The sequence below is a fragment of the Gigantopelta aegis genome, chromosome 4, assembly GCF_016097555.1.
Source record: "Gigantopelta aegis isolate Gae_Host chromosome 4, Gae_host_genome, whole genome shotgun sequence".
Lineage (NCBI taxonomy): Eukaryota > Metazoa > Mollusca > Gastropoda > Neomphalida > Peltospiridae > Gigantopelta > Gigantopelta aegis.
Window position 1 is genome coordinate 34,489,280 of NC_054702.1, and position 19,977 is coordinate 34,509,256.

General features: G+C 37.4%; 2 protein-coding genes across 2 annotated transcripts in view; both read left to right on the forward strand.

The window, feature by feature from the left end:
* LOC121369806 (protocadherin Fat 4-like) overlaps positions 1–3,816 on the forward strand; it is a 37,973-nt gene extending 34,157 nt beyond the window's left edge. The window contains exons 25-29 of the mRNA XM_041494879.1: positions 11–257; positions 1,436–1,720; positions 2,339–2,436; positions 2,969–3,046; positions 3,709–3,816. Of these exons, the coding sequence (XP_041350813.1) occupies positions 11–257; positions 1,436–1,720; positions 2,339–2,436; positions 2,969–3,046; positions 3,709–3,816 (816 nt within the window). The remainder of the gene's footprint in view (positions 1–10; positions 258–1,435; positions 1,721–2,338; positions 2,437–2,968; positions 3,047–3,708) is intronic.
* Positions 3,817–3,971: 155 nt separating this feature from the next.
* LOC121369807 (protocadherin Fat 4-like) lies at positions 3,972–19,282 on the forward strand. Its single transcript, XM_041494880.1, has 13 exons — positions 3,972–4,214; positions 5,353–5,526; positions 6,329–6,581; positions 7,123–7,395; positions 7,837–8,090; positions 8,441–8,614; positions 9,133–9,385; positions 9,937–10,218; positions 11,227–11,480; positions 14,660–14,833; positions 15,439–15,694; positions 17,861–18,154; positions 18,678–19,282. Exons 1-13 carry the CDS (start codon positions 3,972–3,974, stop codon positions 19,178–19,180), a joined length of 3,387 nt encoding a protein of 1,128 aa, XP_041350814.1. The 3' UTR covers positions 19,181–19,282.
* Positions 19,283–19,977: the final 695 nt, after the last annotated feature.

The following is a 19,977-nucleotide window of genomic DNA, read 5'->3' on the forward strand; positions in this document are numbered from 1 at the left end:
TAAATATCAGATTGTAGCAACAGATGAAGGTGGATTATCAACCAGAGCTAATGTCACTGTTTTGGTTGGAGATATAAATGACAACAGTCCTCAGTTTGAGAAGAACTTCACATTTGCTGCTGCAGCCGATGCAAAGAAAGGCACAGTTCTGGGGAATGTTTCGGCAGTTGATGAGGATGTCAGTGTACTAAACAGTCAAATACGGTATACACTAAAAACCGGAGGCTTTGACAAATTCACTGTTGATCCTATGTCAGGTACAGTTACTATATGGTTTGATTCTATTTCTCATGGAGTTTATTTAATATAAACATGGTGATTATCAGATTTCTTCACTTAATTGTAGCTAGTGTTTGGTTTCATTAACTGCTTCATAAAAACAGACTTGCCAAGTATAAAATAACTAATGGTGCCATCTGTCTCTGCCATGTGATTAATTCTGTAACAGGCCTTTAGACATTTATCTTTAAATTCTGTCATATGAGGAAACATGTGATGAGCTTTGGTTAGGTGCCTCCGTACAAGTAGTATAGCCCAGCTTATTTGTCTTTGGCAGTGATCCATATTAGTATAGTCTCTATCCTTTGACCAATCCCACTTGGATGACCTGGAGTTATCCAAATTAGTGTAGCCTTAACCCTTTGACCAGTCCAGCTTGGGTAACCTGGAGTGATCCAAATTAGTCTAGCCTCAACCCTTTGACCAATCCAGCTTGGCTTGTTGAAAGTGGTGACTTACTTGTTTAGGTATGTTTTAGTTACTTTAATATATAAATATATTAACAGTTAAATGATAAAGTGTACCAAATCTACAACAGTTTACTTTTCTTTTGGGTTAACCTATATCAAATAGCGTCTTGACAAGTCAACTTGCATGCCCCCAACTTCAAATAAAACACTGAGTACTACTTCATCTGTCATTGATGATAATTTAAATGTGACAGAACTGGTGTTTCATCCCATTAGTAAATTCATATAATTTAATTCGAACTGGTATAATTCTGTCCAGTACTATTGTGTTTCAAGAATGCCAGTGAATTTAGCAAGATAATGTTTGTACAGAACTCTAGGGTAGACAAGACAAGACGACTTTTTGTATCTAAAATAAGCAGCATCACTTTATGGTGTGAGTTATTTTAATGCTATCTTAATGCTGAAATGGCCGTATCAAAGTTGCTGAAAAGCCTGTGTGTACATGTGCGTGTTCAGTAATGTTATCCTGAGTGAGTCTAGCCTGGTGGCCAATGTTTATAGGGGTTTAGAGTCATGCTTTTCAGGAAAGTATATGAAAATATATTTGAACATTTTTGTTTTACTTGAGCAGGAAGGTGTTTTCACCCCTGAAACCATGCCCTGCATACATGTACATGTCTGGTGTAATATTATTAGTAAAATACAATTTGTTGTTTTTTTTTGTTTTTTTTAAACACTGACAGGAGAATTAACAGTCACTGACAGCCTTGTGCGGGATCCTCAGCAGAGTGTGTACAGCTTAGTGATCGAGGCTGTTGATGGTGGGTACCCACCACAGTCGGCTCAAACCACAGTGGAGGTAACTGTGCCCATGAACTACCCTCCTGTCGTGCCCAGTCTCTCAGTGTTCAATGTTTCTGAAACATTCCCAGTTGGTCATATCATTGGTGTCATTAATGCATCAGATGCTGAAGCAAATGACACAGACTCCAAACAGGATTTGTCATTTGATTTCCATGACAACAATGGTATGTATAAACAAATTATTTGTCTATCACAATAACTGTGTTTCAATAATTATCATGTTAACAAGCATCATCTAAGTTAAAAAAGTAAAAAATGACATGAAGTTGCCAAAAATAGATTTATTATATGTATATTATAAAGTTTTAAAAGTAAGTTTTGAACATCATGTTTTATAATGGTTATCTAGTCACATCATTTGACTACAGAATGCATTTATTTTTGTTAACTGGATGTGACAAATTAACAAAATTATGACTGAAAAATAAAAATAAATTCTTATTTTTTTTCGGTTTTTAATATTTTACAACACCACACTACATTTTTGGTGCCCTTAATTCACTTTTGCTTGGGAATGTTAGACTTTTACACATTAGCTAATATCATCTCTTTGAAATGAGCTCTTTTATACATCTGTACTTGATGCTGATACTGTCAGCTACTATTCCCTGACCATCATTGTAATGTTAACTTCCATTCTGTTGTATTGAAGATGACCACCCATTCCTCATTGACAAAACGACTGGCATTGTGACCCTGGGGAGAGTACTTGATGCTGATACTGTCAGCTACTATTCCCTGTTTATCATTGTAATGTTAACTTCCATTCTGTTGTATTGAAGATAACCATCCATTCCTCATTGACATGATGACTGGCATTGTGACCCTGGGGAGAGTACTTGATGCTGATACTGTCAGCTACTATTCCCTGACCATCATTGTAATGTTAACTTCCATTCTGTTGTATTGAAGATAACCACCCATTCCTCATTGACATGATGACTGGCATTGTGACCCTGGGGAGAGTACTTGATGCTGATACTGTCAGCTACTATTCCCTGTTTATCATTGTAATGTTAACTTCCATTCTGTTGTATTGAAGATCCCCACTCATTCCCCATTGACCCTGGGAACAGTACTTGATGCTGATACAGTCATCTTCTGTTCCCTGACCATCATTGTAATGTTAACTTCCATTCTGTTGTATTGAAGATAACCACCCATTCCTCATTGACAAGACGACTGGCATTGTGACCCTGGGGAGAGTACTTGATGCTGATACTGTCAGCTACTATTCCCTGACCATCATTGTAATGTTAACTTCCATTCTGTTGTATTGAAGATAACCACCCATTCCTCATTGACATGATGACTGGCATTGTGACCCTGGGGAGAGTACTTGATGCTGATACTGTCAGCTACTATTCCCTGTTTATCATTGTAATGTTAACTTCCATTCTGTTGTATTGAAGATCCCCACTCATTCCCCATTGACCCTGGGAACAGTACTTGATGCTGATACAGTCATCTTCTGTTCCCTGACCATCATTGTAATGTTAACTTCCATTCTGTTGTATTGAAGATAACCACCCATTCCTCATTGACAAGACGACTGGCATTGTGACCCTGGGGAGAGTACTTGATGCTGATACTGTCAGCTACTATTCCCTGACCATCATTGTAATGTTAACTTCCATTCTGTTGTATTGAAGATAACCACCCATTTCTCATTGACATGATGACTGGCATTGTGACCCTGGGGAGAGTACTTGATGCTGATACTGTCAGCTACTATTCCCTGTTTATCATTGTAATGTTAACTTCCATTCTGTTGTATTGAAGATCCCCACTCATTCCCCATTGACCCTGGGAACAGTACTTGATGCTGATACTGTCAGCTACTATTCCCTGACCATCATTGTAATGTTAACTTCCATTCTGTTGTATTGAAGATAACCACCCATTCCTCATTGACATGATGACTGGCAATATGACCCTGGGGAGAGTACTTGATGCTGATACTGTCAGCTACTATTCCCTGACCATCATTGTAATGTTAACTTCCATTCTGTTGTATTGAAGATGACCACCCATTCCTCATTGACAAGACGACTGGCAATATGACCCTGGGAACAGTACTTGATGCTGATACTGTCAGCTACTATTCCCTGTTTATCATTGTAATGTTCTTTTCCATTCTGTTATATTGAAGATCCCCACTCATTCCCCATTGACCCTGGGAACAGTACTTGATGCTGATACAGTCATCTTCTGTTCCCTGACCATCATTGTAATGTTAACTTCCATTCTGTTGTATTGAAGATGACCACCCATTCCTCATTGACAAGACGACTGGAAATATGACCCTGGGAACAGTACTTGATGCTATTACTGTCAGCTACTATTCCCTGTCCATCATTGTAATGTTCTTTTCCGTTCCGTTGTATTGAAGATGATCATCCATTCCTCATTGACATGAAGACTGGCATTGTGACACTGGGGAGAGTACTTGATGCTGATACAGTCAACTTCTATTCCCTGACCATCATTGTTGAGGATCATGGACTACCCTCACTGACTTCAACTGGAACTCTCATCATTAACGTGGAAGATGTGAATGACCATCATCCGAGATTCAGCTCAGACATTGGCTACAAATCTTCCCTTCTGGAGCATACGTCATCAGCAAATGCATCAGAGACACTAACCCTTAAGCTGGTAATAATGTGTTTATGATGAAGTCTGAAACGATTGTGGGTTTTAAAGTGACATACCCTAGTTTTTAAACACAAAGGCATATTTTTTCACTAACAGATCCATTTTTTATTTAATTGAAATGAGATATTATTTAGATTTTTGTTTGTTTAGAGTATCTATTTTTGTAAATCTGAACTGTTTCTGGTCATCCTGGTGTTTCTAATATCATGAAATGCTTTCTTGATTTCTTTAAAAACACATGTTCATCTGAGAAGTAACAGTTATGGAGACGAGCTAAAGTCTATTTTTAAGGGTATTTCCCTGTTTCACTCTGTTGTAACTTGATCAAAATGTGTTGCATGTTTGTAGATTATATATATTCCCAACTTAGGTTCCATTTGTATGGGTTAAAACTAGGGTCTGTGACTTTAAATTGATGTATGGTTTATTTTGTATATTTAAAATATCAGACCACCTTTCATCAGTAATATTGCTTTAGTTTTAGACCATTATTATATCTGTCTTGTGGTCAGTATTTGTGATTAAACATAGAAACATTTATCATTATTTAAGGAAGAATAGTATCTTATATATACGAAAATAAGATATGCATGCATACATGGATAGGCTGGTGACATTTGTATACATTAAGCATTATGTCAGACACTGTTTAAATTCAAAATGTTTGAAGTTCACAAGAAAACGTTCATTTTTTTTTTCCACACTGTGTAATAATGTTTTAGCCAGTTGAAACAAAAGCCTTTTCTTGATTTAAATTGCAGTAATAATGCTTGTATCAGAGCCTTTGATTGTACCACAGCTGAGCCGATAAAGGGTATGCCCAAAATAATCAAGCCCACATTAAGTACAAACATGCTAACCTCAAAACATTTTACCTCAAAATCAACAGAATGTTAAAATGCAATTACATTAAAATAACTTGAAAAATGCTTTTCTGAATATGTACAACTCTTTATTGGCTATTCTAAACATTAATTAAGTGCATAAAAAGGCCTTAATTAAGGTGTGCTCAGAACAGACAAAAATCTGTGGTGCCCAAATTAGTGTGATCTAAAGCCCTGCTTGTTGTAACTTTAGGAAGAGTGTTGATATTTTTAGAGATGCATGTCTCATTTACAGACCATGGTATCATCGATAGGTGCCAGCGTTGGCCGTGTTTGATGATGACATCACAAGCAATGCCAGTGATATCCGCTTCAGGCTAGATGGTAATGAGTCAGGAAAATTCTCTGTCGATGAAGTGTCAGGAGAAATAACTGTGGCAGCTAAAACAACCTTCGATTCTGACACAAAGAACAAATATTTGCTGAAGGTAATTGTTACAATATTTCTTTTAATCGACAGTTTTAGTATTTAAATTGTTCTCTCATTACTTGGGTATAGACTTTTGAAATCTAAGCTCTGTGCCAGAATCTAGATATCTGGGCCCCGTTCCACAAAGCGATCTTAGCCCTAAGATCACCGTAACTGCATAGCTACCTTATGCACTAAGGTGATCTTAGTGCTAAGATCGCTTCGTGGAATGGGGCCCAGGGCCATAGTTAGTGGTAAAAATAATAGAAACTTACTGATTATTGATATTGATGTGTAAAGTATGTAATCTCCCTGAACAGGCTGCAAAATGGTATTTCAGAGCCTCTAGATTTTAACATTTTCTGGGGGCATGCACCCTGACCCCCTAGTGTTTGCTCCTTCCATGCTTATTCATTTCCAAGAATTCATCTGTCCCCCCCCCCCCCCCCCCAAAGTTTTAGCTATGGCCCTGGATATCTATGGCATGAAAGGAATGGAAAGTAGTGGAGTTCCAATGATCAATTATAATTTTGAACAGATTTGACTCTTATCAGCAAAATCTACAGAACTTGCGAATTTCTTTCATACTACATTTGTATTACTAACATTTTGTACATCAGATTTTAATTATATTATTAAAATATTATTATTTCTACCAACAAAAAACAACCCCAGGCATCCAGCAGTTACTATATTTATGCATAGTATTTTGAAAATTATGAACATAATCTTTAATTTTTCTGACGCCATATAACCGTAAATAAAATGTGTTGAGTGCGTCGTTAAATAAAACATTTCCTTTAATTTTGAAATGTCTGCAGTTGATTGCGGAAGATGAGTATGGTTTAGGACTTTCCTCGGCCACCATAGTAGAAGTGTTTATCGAGGACATCAATGACAACGCTCCAGTCTTCAATGAGATGTATGTCTTTAACGTCACGTCATCAGCTGTGATTGGATCACAGGTTGGAAGAGTGATGGCCACCGATGCAGACTCTTCACCTCAGAATAGTGCCATTCTGTACTTCATCGAAAGTGGTGGATATGGAAAATTCAGAGTAGATTCACAGACAGGTAAATTGGGAATATTAATTGGTTTCAAAATAAACAATATGGGCAGAAAAATTACAAAGCCCGTTTTTCTTAAATGCAGGTGTTTAAGCATTGTAAATGCATGTACTTACATGCATGTGAGACCCCCCCCCCCCCAAAACAAAATTGTTTTTTAAAATTCAATGTTCAATTTTTTTTGTAAGAAAGTCACTAGCCTTCATAGAAGGCTAAACACTACTACCATATAGGCTTATCCTATTGAAAAGTGGCAAGTGATCTATTAACTGTATTCCTAAAGAAAGGACAGCACATATCATATGCCAGTTGTGGGGATACTGGTTGGAATCTGGGAAACAAGCCAATACAATGAGTTTGTGAGAGGTGAAACATGATGCCACTATGTGGACTATCATTTAGCAACAAAGAATATTTGACATTTACTTGCTAACCAATATTAGCAATATGATAGTGTATACTGTGGCATAAATCAGCCATGGAAAACTGAAATCAGTGATGCTGTGTATGTTAATTATTAGTACTGGTATTTTGCCCTTTGTTCCAGGTTTGATACGGGTGTCAAGCAGTCTTGTACAGGAACCATTTAAAGATGCCTATGAGCTGAACATCACAGCTGTTGATTTGGGAAACCCACCTTTATCATCCCAGACAACTGTTCAAATTGTGGTAGATACATCTGATAACAAACCAGCAGTAATTGCTCCATCTCAAAACTTCCACCTCCCTGAAAATGCAAGCATTGGAGATGTTGTTGGTCTGATATCTCTTGGAAATGTTACATCAGATGACTTGGAATTCAGGCTGGCTATGTCAAATAGTGAGTGTATTTGACGTTGTATAAGTGACAGAAAATGTGTTGATTCTATTTGGAAAGAAGAAAATAAATCTATAGGATTTTTAAATCTTTAAATACTGATAAAAAGTGTTTTATGTGTTATGTTGTCTGCAACTGGTTAGAGAGGTATTATGTGTTACATTCCATAAACGTTAAAATAGTTTTTGTACACTTGTCTGTTTAAAATTGTATCCAGTTTAAAAATGTATTTAGTTCTGTGAAAACCTTTTCTTTAATGGGCTTAAATTTTCATGGTTTTGCTGAAAACAACCCATTTCATTGGGTACTTAAATTTGTGTATCTAAAAGGTATTATTATAAACTCATTCTTGTGGAAAGTAACACATTAATATGAACCAAGATATTTTTAACCATATGGGTAATAAATTATTTTTATTCATGAAAGCTGCAATTGATGTTTCAGTTCCCTTCAAAATGAATGCAACAAGTGGAGAAATACTGCTAACATCCTCAGTGGATCGCGAACAGACAGACGAGGTTTCATTCACAGTTGACATTGTCAATCATGGTGTCCCCACCTTCACAGTCACCACAGAGGTCAAGGTGACCATTGATGACGTCAATGATAACTGGCCACAGTTTTCAGCTCCTGGAGGATACAGAGGGGTGATTGTGGAGTATACAGATACCATGATGACAGATGGTTTGGTGTCACTGGTAAGAAATTCTGCACCAATTATTACATACAATACATTCAGCATATATCTACATGTACATGTACCTGCCATTACCAATAAATCAATTGTAAAAATTCTCACCTCACCTCCCAGTCTCCAAAAGCCTTGGACATATAAGGTTTTTTTATATATGGAAGGGACTCACTTTGGTTTTCCTTTCACTATCAAATTGGTTAATATATTTGCTTGAATCTTCTTTCTTTTTCTAGTTTTTTGGGGGGGAAACTAGAAATCCAGCTTTCCCTTACCTCCATACCTATGTTCCCCACCCCAATCTTTACCTATAAACTGACACGTCTGTATTTCTACTCTTCATGTATTTGTTTGTAGAATCAACTGATCCATGTGACAGATAAGGATGTAACTGAAGTGAACCGCAATGTGAGCATCTCCCTGTCTGGAGTGGGAGCTGACCTGTTTGTCTTGGATGAAGCCAATGGAGAGATCCGGGTGAAACAGCCACACCTGCTGGACTTTGAGCAGACAACCGTCTATAATCTACAGGTATGCAGAACCATGCAAAATAAATGACATGGCAGAAAAAGAAAATCAAGGCACAGTAATATAGGATCTATTCCACATGGATAAAATAGTATTTTTAAAACTAAAACGGCACTTTTAAAAATATTTTCGGGGGGCACAATCGCCTCTTCTTCCCCTGTGTAGTGTTTAAGCCATTGGCTTTATGGTTTACAGGTTTTAGGTTTATGTCCCAGTGCCAGCTTCAACCCAGTGGAAGTTTTAACCCTTTGAACCCAAGCGGCCGGAAAACCGGCCGTGACGTCAACTTCCAAATACCCCGGTGGCCGGAAAACCGGCCGCCACGTGTCTTTGTTTATAAACAATATCGCTAGGCAACTTCCTGACCAATCAGCGGCTTTGTTTCCAGAAAGTATTCCAATGAGAAGTTTGGAATTATATAGTTATACACCTTGCAAAACCAGAGCCACAACCAGTTTGAATACTGGATACCTTGATGCACATTATTATCATATTGACTGGGTTATTTTTGTATCTTGTAGCTCACAGCCACTGATTGTGGTGGAGGAGGATTGAGCACCTCGACAAATCTGACAATAGAAGTAGAAGACGTCAATGACAATGGACCACAGTTCGAGCAGAATTACACATTTTCTATCTCCCCGTCCGTACAGATGGGTTCGTCAGTTGGAAACATAACGGCGGTCGATCTGGATTCATCGGAGCGGAATAACCAAGTCACTTACATCTTACTGAGAGGAGGATTTGGAAAGTTTTTTATTCACCCAGACACAGGTAACATATTATGAAATGCCTTTAATTCAGTATATATGTTTTTTTAAGTGAATTTATTTCACTATTAATTCTACACTTGTTAAACGAGGAATTCATGTGTACTTTGTGTGTAATGTGTTATGCATGGTGCATAAACAACAGTTTATTTAGAAATCAATTTAAGTGCTTCAATATGTACGCAGTGCGTGTTGCCGTAGTGTACAATATGTTAAATGCCGAACTCTTCAGTGATCATTCCAATACGCATTATGCATCACATGCATAATCTGTACAAATGGATTCCTAGCTTAATGTGACTATCTGTATGATGTTGTTTCATGGGAGACAAACATTACCAATGAAAAAGGAAAGATGCATACATGTATATAAAAACATAAGTAAATAAGTTTATTGTATCATACTGTACAAAGTATATACCAACATAGTCTATCTACATACCTACTTACATACAATCATATTTTAACTAGTTGAATACTTACATTTCAGGGATGTTAACTCCACTGAAACATAAAATCATATTTTGAACCATTTGAATATTGTTTTTATTTCAGGGGAGATAACCACTACTGATTCACTGACACACGAACCTCCCATTGAGAAGTTTTATTTGGAGGTGGTAGCTCTAGATAATGGTTTTCCCAGACAGACAACATCAACTGTTGTTGAGGTGAACGTAGCTGTCAATCACAAGCCAACGATGCCTCTAAAGCAGGAATTCAATGTTGATGAAAATGTTGTGAACGGCACTGAGGTCGGCATCGTTATGGCCAACGACACAGACATTGTATCAGGTGGCTGGCAAAATCTGACATTCTACATGGAGGATAATACAGGTATGTGTCTATTATTATGATTTGTCGTATTTTAAATAACTTCTAGATTAAAAATTACTGGGTTTTCTTCTTATTTTCTTAATTCATATTTAGGATTGACTATCCTGTTAGCTCTTAAAATTATTAATATCACATTATGAAATTGTTTAGTTTGCCATTTGCCTGTGGTATTATAGTATCATGATTCACCTAATACACATGTATCACATCATTAACCTATCCACAGAAAGCTTTGTGTTATCTGTTGGTTCAAGTATTACAATATTTATATTGACAATCAGGTGTGTGAAGGAATTTAAGCAGGGGCGGGGGATCTAGACTGGTGAGTAAAGTTTATACGGTTGTCAAGTCATGATCCCCAGGAGAATATATTGCAGTTATGTCGGAAGGTGCCAAAAAGCGTGTGAGGGGGTGTGCACACTTTTATATTTACACACTTTTACACTATTATAAAGCAAATATAAAGCAAAATATCTGAAAAGTGGCCCCCCACTTCCTATGCCAGTGTATTGAAAAAAAAGAACATTTGTGCGAGCAGTGGGGGGTTGGGGTGATGTTCAACTCCTGAATCCTTCCCCTGCACACTCCCCTGAAAATATTAGAAAAAGCTTAAATGTGTTTCCCTCTCTGCTGGTTTTGAGAGATATTTATTTAATCGGCATTTTCATATTTGTTGTTATGCAATCATGTACCATTTACTTTTTATATACAGAGCTGTACATAGCCTAAACTAGGAGTGGGAGTAAAGAAAAAAGGATCACATCACTAAAATATAGGGTCTTTTCCAGATATACCAAAAGAACATTTTAAAACTAAATAGAACACACACACACACACACACACACACACACACACACACACACACACACAGACACACACACACACACACACAGACACCCCTTCTTGCTAGGTGCGGCTCTGATATATACTACTATATCTGGGTAGTTTTCAAACTGACAGTTAACTGTGTGTATTAGACAATACCTGACATATATTGATTTTGTTCAGTGCCTTTCACCATTGACGAGGAAACGGGACTCATTCAGATAGCTGGTGACATTGACAGAGAGGTGGAAGACAGGTTCTTCTTCAGCGTGTTTGTCGTGGACAGTGGCACACCTCGGTACACTGCGACATCGGCAGTTGTTGTGTATGTCAATGACGTGAATGACAATGCCCCAGTTCTCTCTGGAGGAGACCTCTATCTGGGAACGGTCAAGGAAGATGATGTTTGGGCTAACGGCAGTCAAATAGTTCAGATGGTTTGTTAACAATCTTTTATTACACTCCAGTGTAAGATATTGCTCATGTCATAACAATCACTCAATATCTAACTAGTGTATTATTGGCGTGATGTACAGGTAGGTCACTTGCTGACCCAATTCGTAGAAAAATAACGTATAGTAGGTCTCGGCATCTGCTTACTTCTGCATTTCGGGTTGTTTGCATTTGGTTTGTAATAAATAAAATACTAAACTAGCTTGCCTGTCGTACCATTTTTATGAAACTTGTGAACAGTGTTGATATCCTACTCACTTTCGCTCGTCGGATACCAAACCTGTTCACTCATTTCATAAAAATGCAACTGGAAAAAAGTATCGCAACACCCAAAACAATCAGGCCTCATATCAAAATTTCAAAATATTTTAAAAGTGTTTGTGGGGTCCACAGTCATGACCCTTTTGCTACACCATATATTGAGATACGGTCTGCACGTGCTACCGCATGCGGGTAGTGAAACGTGCATTACGGGTACCCCGCACTGGGCAAAACATGTGTTTCAAGTCACCGTTCTTACTGTTAGAAAACTGAGAAGATTTTGTGAATTAATTGATGTTATTAGAATATGGGGCCTCCCCAACTGTCAGATGCTGTCAGATGGCAGGTTATCGGCATGCGGAATGCGGGTATGTCCCTGAGAGCCATCGCAAGAAATGTTGGCCATCATGCATCCACCATCAGGCGATTGATCCGGAAACATCAACAAACCAATGACGTTAAGGACCGTAATCGTTCCGGACGACCACGTGTGACAAGTCATAGGGAAGATACCGCCCTTCTGAGACTCACCAGGATTCATCCGTTCATGAGAAGTGGTGTGTTGAAACAAGAATGGCTGCCAAATCGTCGTCTTTCAGACAGAATGGTGCGGAATCGACTCAAGACAGCTGGGTATAGAGCCAGATGACCCGTCGGACGTCCGTTGTTAACCCGTGCTCACATTGCCGCACGGCTGGCCTGGTGTCAACAGCGACATCAATGGAATTTAGCATCATGGCGGAGAATACACTGGTCGGACGAGAGTCGATTTCTGTTGTTCATGACTGACGGTAGAGCCCGTGTCTGGTGCCAGAGAGGTACAGCTTATGCCTAAAGGTAGTACTAGACCAAATAACTTCCGGCTGGGTCAAAGTTCGAGGTGCACCCAACTTTTGATAGAGAAGTGAACACCACAAGTCCTGTGATTGGTTATAAATGTGAGTGTGTTGGTTGTAAAAAATAATAGTTTCATCTGGGTAAAAAAAAAAAGCAATTTTATTTCATCTAGTACCAGTGTGTTAAGTAGCCTTGTGCTTGAAACATGTATGGGGTACCTGTAAAAAAAAGTACTCGAATTTTGTGCAAAACTAGGGTAGTCATGGACGCTATCCGTTATCTCAGAAACGAGCAGCTTGACCCCCAATTTTTTCTGATTCACTTTAAGTGTGAGAGGTGGTAGTATTTATCTCCGTGGCGTTTATGTCGATTGATACGCTGCAGGTAGGAGTTTTAGCCACATATGTTACTATTGTCGTCTATGGGATTTGATTTGGTAGTATACACCCTATAGGCACATCTTGCAGCAGGTTCCGTTTGGTGGAGGGTCCATAATGGTGTGGGGTTGCATGTCACACGATTGCAAACTCGACCTTGTAACTGTCAGGCAAAATCTAAACGGACAACGCTATCTCACAGACATCTTGGACACGGTTGTTGTGCTACTTTGATAATCATCCTTTGAACACAAGGCCAATTTTCATGGATGACAATGCTAGGCCGCATCGTGCACGTGTCGTCACTGACTTCCTACACCAGGAGGCAGTCACAACGCTACCCTGGCCTGCCAGGAGTCCAGATTTAAACCCCATAGAGATGATCTGGGACATCATGGGTTGCAGGGTACGTGAGAGGGAGCCTCCAGTACAGAATCTGGCGGAATTGGAACAGACTCTGCACCAGGAATGGAACCGAATACCTCAGCGTCAGATGCAATGTCTCGTACAGCCGATGAGGAGGAGGGGACGGGAAGTTATCGCCGTCGGAGGAGGTTACACCCGTTAATGAGGGTCTGGGAAGTCGATTTTGATGAGGGTTCTGGATTTTATTCTGACTGGAAGGGGTTCCACAGGATCTTGATAGAATGTTATGGTTTGTGTACTTGGGTCATTTGTTGAGGACTGGAGGGCAAAATATTGACAGTGACTGCACTTGCAAACTTCACACAACAAAACTTAACAGCACCTCATTTTTTTTAGGTTTTTCATCTTTTTGAGTTCTCAGAATAAAATGCGTGTTTTTGTTTAGTATGTTGTTGAATTTGTAATTTAATTCTTCCCTGAGGTGTATTTCATCCAAAAAGTACACTGGCATGACGTTTTTATTTGCATTTTGCATATGATTGACGATAGCATTTGGCTATTATCGAAAAGTTCGGGGTGTTGCGATACTTTTTTCCAGGTGTATATATGTAATCACAATTTACTCAGGTTGAAAGGAAAAGCATATTTGTTTTATCGGTGAATATTAAACGTCTTAAAATTAATGAATTGAAAGGTTATATGTAGTTTTGTTATATCGTTACATTTGTGATTTGATTTGGTAGTATACAGGAATTATCCCAATTAAATGAATACCATTAGAGACATTAACAGAGACCACTGCTACAGAACTGATTGGAACTTGGGAAATCACACTATATCTGAGATATATATTGTTATAGATGTTTTAACTCTTGTTCACTATGTCAGTGGAAATATTCTTCAAATAGTCACACTTGGTTTTACTTGTAATTTATATCTGCGTATATGTGTATATACTGTGGTGGGATTTATCTCAGTCAGTTGAGGTGCTTGCGTTGCAGGATCGAACCATCTCGGTGAACCCATTCAACTGATTGTTTTTTCTCATTCCAACCAGTGCACCACAACTGGACAAAGACCATGGTATGTGCTTCCCTGTCTGTGGGAAAGTGCATATAAAAGATCCATTTCTGCATTAGGAAAAATGTAGCGGGTTTCCTCTGATGACTACGAGTCAGAATAACCATATGTTTGACATCCAATAGCCGACGATTAATTAATCAATGTGCTCCAGTGGTGTCACTAAATGAAACAAACATAAATAAACTTTTGTATATATATAATAACCACTAGATCAAATTTTCAAAATTTTTTAATTTCAGGGACTGAATATCACAGCAATTGACCTTGATGCGACCTCTGAGAACCAGCAAGTTGTGTTGCTGCTGGATGGGCCGGGAAGTGAGATGTTTTACCTGAACAATGAGACTGGTACTGTACATCTGACCAAACCAGGATCAGTGGACCGAGAGTTAAACGAGACATTTTATTTAAGGGTATGTATTTACAAGGCTTGAAACGGCCTGTGGCTAGGTCGCCAAATGTGACCATTGTCCTGTTTGGACGACTTAAATATTAAAAAAATAATGGTGTTAGTCGCCCAAATAATATTATCTTCTTTAGAGCTGTAAGACATAAGCCACTATTAATATATATATTACACATTAAAATCTTGCTCGTTTTTCGCTTACATAATTTGTCAACATGCATTATTATTTTTTGGGCCATCATATTTTTCGACAAGTTTCAAACCATGATTTATATTTAATGTTAGTGTAATAAGCAGTCAAAGTTGTATGCTCACATGATCACCAGTATTAAGTTGCTCTCTGTCATATTTCTGTTATTTTAAATCATCTATTTGATCTAGTATATTTGGCATCCATCTGTCTTATTAACTTAATAGGTTGCTACATACATGCCTAATATAGGTTTTACTGTTATAATATATATGTCTACAGTGGGCTTTCAGAATCTTTTTCAGTTATTGACCAAAATATATGTAGATATATCTTTTTTTTAATTTCATTTAATATCACTCATAATTGGGATTTATGTATGCTTTTTATCAATGTAATGTTTGTTTTCTTATTTTAAACAGATTCTTGCTATTGACAAAGGGGGTAAAGGGTTAACATCAAGTGCCACATTAAAAATAGATGTTGAAGATGTGAATGACAACTTCCCCAAGTTTGTCCAATCGGAGTTCAAATGTACACTGTCATCATTGGTGGGGCCTGGTGATGTTGTAGGAAGAGTTACTGCCCATGATGATGATGCCACAGAACCAAATAACCAGTTGCTCTATTTACTGACCAATGACACACTAGGAAAGTTCAGAGTCGACATTAATACAGGTAGGTATCTATTATAGAGAATGACACACAAGGAAAGTTCAGTCGACATTAATACAGGTAGGTGTATATATAGAGAATAGCACATTAGGAAAGTTCAGAGTCGACATTAGCACCGGTAGGTACCTAACATTGGCCCCTTCCCAATAACTAATGTCAATGAAAATTCCAAATTTCTCGGCTATAAATTCCAAATTTGGTGAATAAATATTTTGGTAATTATGTCTATTCTGATAAATTAATGTATTATATATTAGCTAGCATATCCAGTGTAATTAAAGTATGTGATATGTTTTAGATTACATACTTTCAGAATTTGATAACTTTACAAATTAGATGTAAATTTATCGAGGTCACGGCACTACGTTTATTGACATTTAAGCAAATGTGCTACGGTGACACTCCATAACTGACATATGCATTCATAGTCATCATTCAGAAACATTTCAATAGCAACCTTACACTGAAAGCTGTCCAGTGTTCAGAAAACAAAAAACGTTAAGCACTAGTTTATTTTTATGTAAAGATATCCAAAATGACGTCATTTCAAGTCAAAAAGACACTGTGTCACATATTGTTACGTCATTTGAATATCTAGTAATGGCGGACTGGATTTAAAGTTGTGTATACAGTTTACAAAAACACGTATTAAGCTTGGGATTTTATGATAAAGAGATTATTACACTTGTGTGTTTCGGTATCATCAGTATCATACATTAGGAATAAAAATAATCTATTATGCTCGCCAGATGTTCACATAATACAATTTTATTCCTAATATATGATATTGATGGCACCGAAAAACACTCTGGTAATAACCTATATTTATCAAAGTAAATAATTTATGAAGAATTCTCAAAAGAACTATTGATAACAGCTGTGGTAATTCAACATGTGAACCAAACAAATCCTGTTGTGACTTACCGTATTCACCTAAGATTGACTAACAAACTCTCCACCAGGCAGCATGTTACTTGGTATTTCTTGTGACATACAGTCAAACCGGCACAACAATGTCTTGTATAGAATCATGGGCGGATCCAAGGGGGGGGACCAGGGGGACGCGTCCCCCCAAAAAATTGTTCAAGTGCCCTCAAAATGTCCAAGTGCCCTTTTTGTTTGTAGAATTAATTTTTTTTTAAGTAAACAATAATTATATTGTAGATAAATGAAATCAAGATTTTCGTGTACATGCGCAAGCTTGCAGATATGTGTCTGTGTTATTGAGTCTCAATGGGGCCCCATTGAGGTTCTAACGCGAGTGACGCCAATTTACTTCATTATTGCTAGTATATTATGACGTAGAACTGTAGGAATTCATATTAATTGTAAATATCAAAACTTGTAGTAAGGTGCCCTTTTGACGAGTCAATGTGCCCTTCTTTTTTGGTCCCCCCCTAAAAATATTTCCTGGATCCGCCCATGAGAATTACATGTAAGTGGCCTGTTTATAGAAGTAACACTCCTGAAGAAGTCTCTAATATACATCTGACATGTCAAGGTTTAAAAGGTTTATATGATTACTTTTAAAGTGGGTGGTTTTACACAGATTTTAGTTTTAAATAGAAAAATAATTACCATCTGTTGTACCCTTTATAGCTTAATGGGTATTACACAAAATGCCCATTTAACTAGAATGACACAAGTATTTACCAATAAGACTGCCAAAAGCTGACATATGCACAAGATTGATAAACATGTCTGTTAATAGTATTTGTGTGATATCAATGGTTTTGGGTTGGGACGGGTCGTAGCCCAGAGGTAAAGCTCTTGCCTGATGCACGGTCAGTCTAGTATCAAACCCAATCGGTGGGCTCATCGGGTTCTTTCTCATTCTAGCGAGTGCACCATGACTGGTATTCAAAGGCCATGGTATGTGCTATCCTGTCTATGAGATGGTGCACATAAAAGATCCCTTAAAACTAATAGAAAAATATAGCTGGTTTCCTCTCTAGGACTACATGTCAGAATTACTTAATGTTTGACATCCAATAGCCAATGATTAATAAATCAATGTGCTCTAGTGGTGTTGTTAAACAAAACAAACTAACTTTAATAAATCAGTGTGCTCTAGTGCTGTCATTGAACATGACAGACCTTAATTTCAATAAATCAATGTGCTCTAGTGGAATCGTTAAAAAAAACTAACTTTACTTTTCATGTTTTTAGGAGATCTGATTGTCCTGGAAAGTTTTTTCTCCAGACCTAGACGAGATGAGTACAGCCTGACTGTGGAAGCCAGAGATATGGGATTTCCATCACGGACGTCTTACACCAAGGTGACAGTGAGCGCTCCAGATCTCCAGTACAACGATTACCCACCCGACATCAGAATTACGTCCTTCGTGATCAAGGAGGAGTTACCCATAGGAACAATAATAGGAAATCTTGATGTTGTGGACAAGGACGTGGAAAACACCACTGAGAATATTGTCGACTTGGAACTGATAACAAATGACATTGGTGAGTGACAAATCATTGAAAACCAAGAACGTAATGACGTAAACAGCTGCTGTGATAGTAGTCCGTGAAAATCAGTCATTAAAATCTGAATGACCAATTGGTTAAAATGTATGATTTTTGTGTACCTACATTTGCATGTAGTGTCTAATATATAATATAAGGAATGTGTGTTTTATAGGATATTAAACAAGCTTCTATTTCATATCATGTTTATGTCCCGAGTGAAATAATTTTCATTTGTCACAAGCTTTACCCATAATCAAATCTTAATTTATATCACTCATCTTGTTTCATTGACGTTCCTGTAAGGTTGTAGTACGCCAATTGATGACATCAAAAGTGTTACGTCCCACTTGGCATTCTAGTGGGATGTATCACATTGATGAAATTGGTTACTTAAAAATCATTTTTTGCATAACCCATGAATAGATATAGAATCCAGCATTTAGCCTTCTGCATAAATAATTTACATTTCTGCAAAAATTTGTATTAATCCTAACTGACTATTTCATCTATTTTTCAGATCCTGTACCATTTGAAGTACAGCCAACTGGATCCATTGTCACTACTGGTAAAATTGACAGGGACTCGAAAACTACTGGAAAACGATATTTCAACTTCAAAGTCTGTGCTACTGATAAAGGGACTCCACCATTCAATGTAACTCGAGACATCAGTGTTATAATCGAAGATGTGAATGACAATCCACCGACATTTACTATGAGGAAATATGAACATATGATATCAGATAGTTTTCCCACAAGAACAGTTATAGCAACTCCATTTGCTTTTGACAGTGTAGATGAAACCGATTCGGTCTATGAATATTCAATAGCGGGTGGCAAAGCAGGAGTGATTCACATTGATAAGTCCACAGGTGTTGTCATAACAACCGACAAAGCAAAAACACTGAAGCCAGATACCTTGACATACACTGTAAAGGCTGTTGACAAAGAAAACAACCAACTTTCAGCTGAAGCCAAATTAATAATCAAAGTCATCAAGTCTGAATCACCATGTAAATGATAAATATGATGAAATATTTTTAAAATTTAGTTAACTGAGAAAAACTGTTCAGTATAAAACTTTGTTTATAATACTAATGTAATAAAAGTAAATTTTCACCAATATACCGTAGTCATTTTGTTCAATCACAGTATTACATTTGTTTGGACAACTGCACCTTTCCTCTGACTGTATTGGTAGTATATCGTTTAATTATAGAATACAGGCTGGTGGACCAGAACTACCTTTATGTGGATACTTAATGTTGGCTACATTTGATAACATTATGAATTTGTAATGCTAATATTAGTTTATCAAGTGTTATTAGAGACACACTTTTGAAAGCTTCTCTGTATGGAATACACTTGCTGTAGCACCTCCAAGTTAGTTATGTTTAAGGCTTTTAAACATTATGAGTCCCCTACCGGTTGAACTGAAGGGGACTGTAGGTTTCATCACTGTCACATATAGTTTTCCGAATGTTTTTGTTTAGAATGTCTTGAGATATTAAACTGAATTTTTTTTATATAACTTTATCATGTACTGTTACAGATCATGTTCGACTTTCATGGAGATATACTAATTTTTGATGGAGTTATGGCCCTTGAACTTAGGCGATGTGGAAATTAGTTTTCGGTACTTTTGTTTCAGGCCTTAAAATACTGACCACCGTTACAGATCAAGTTTAACTTTCATGCCAATTTACCCATATTTGACAGAGTTATGGCCCTTTAAGGAGATAAGAAATTTGTTTTACAATGTCTCAAGACATTGAGGTGAAATTTTTTATATAGCTTTATCATATACTGTTACTGATC

Excerpts from the sequence above, each read along its gene's own strand:
- LOC121369807 (XM_041494880.1), top strand. The coding sequence starts at position 3,972 with ATGAAGACTGGCATTGTGACACTGGGGAGAGTACTTGATGCTGATACA. Across the intron at positions 9,386-9,936 it reads TTTTATTCACCCAGACACAG|GGGAGATAACCACTACTGAT; the intron begins GTAACATATTAT and ends TTTTTATTTCAG. Across the intron at positions 10,219-11,226 it reads CTACATGGAGGATAATACAG|TGCCTTTCACCATTGACGAG; the intron begins GTATGTGTCTAT and ends GATTTTGTTCAG.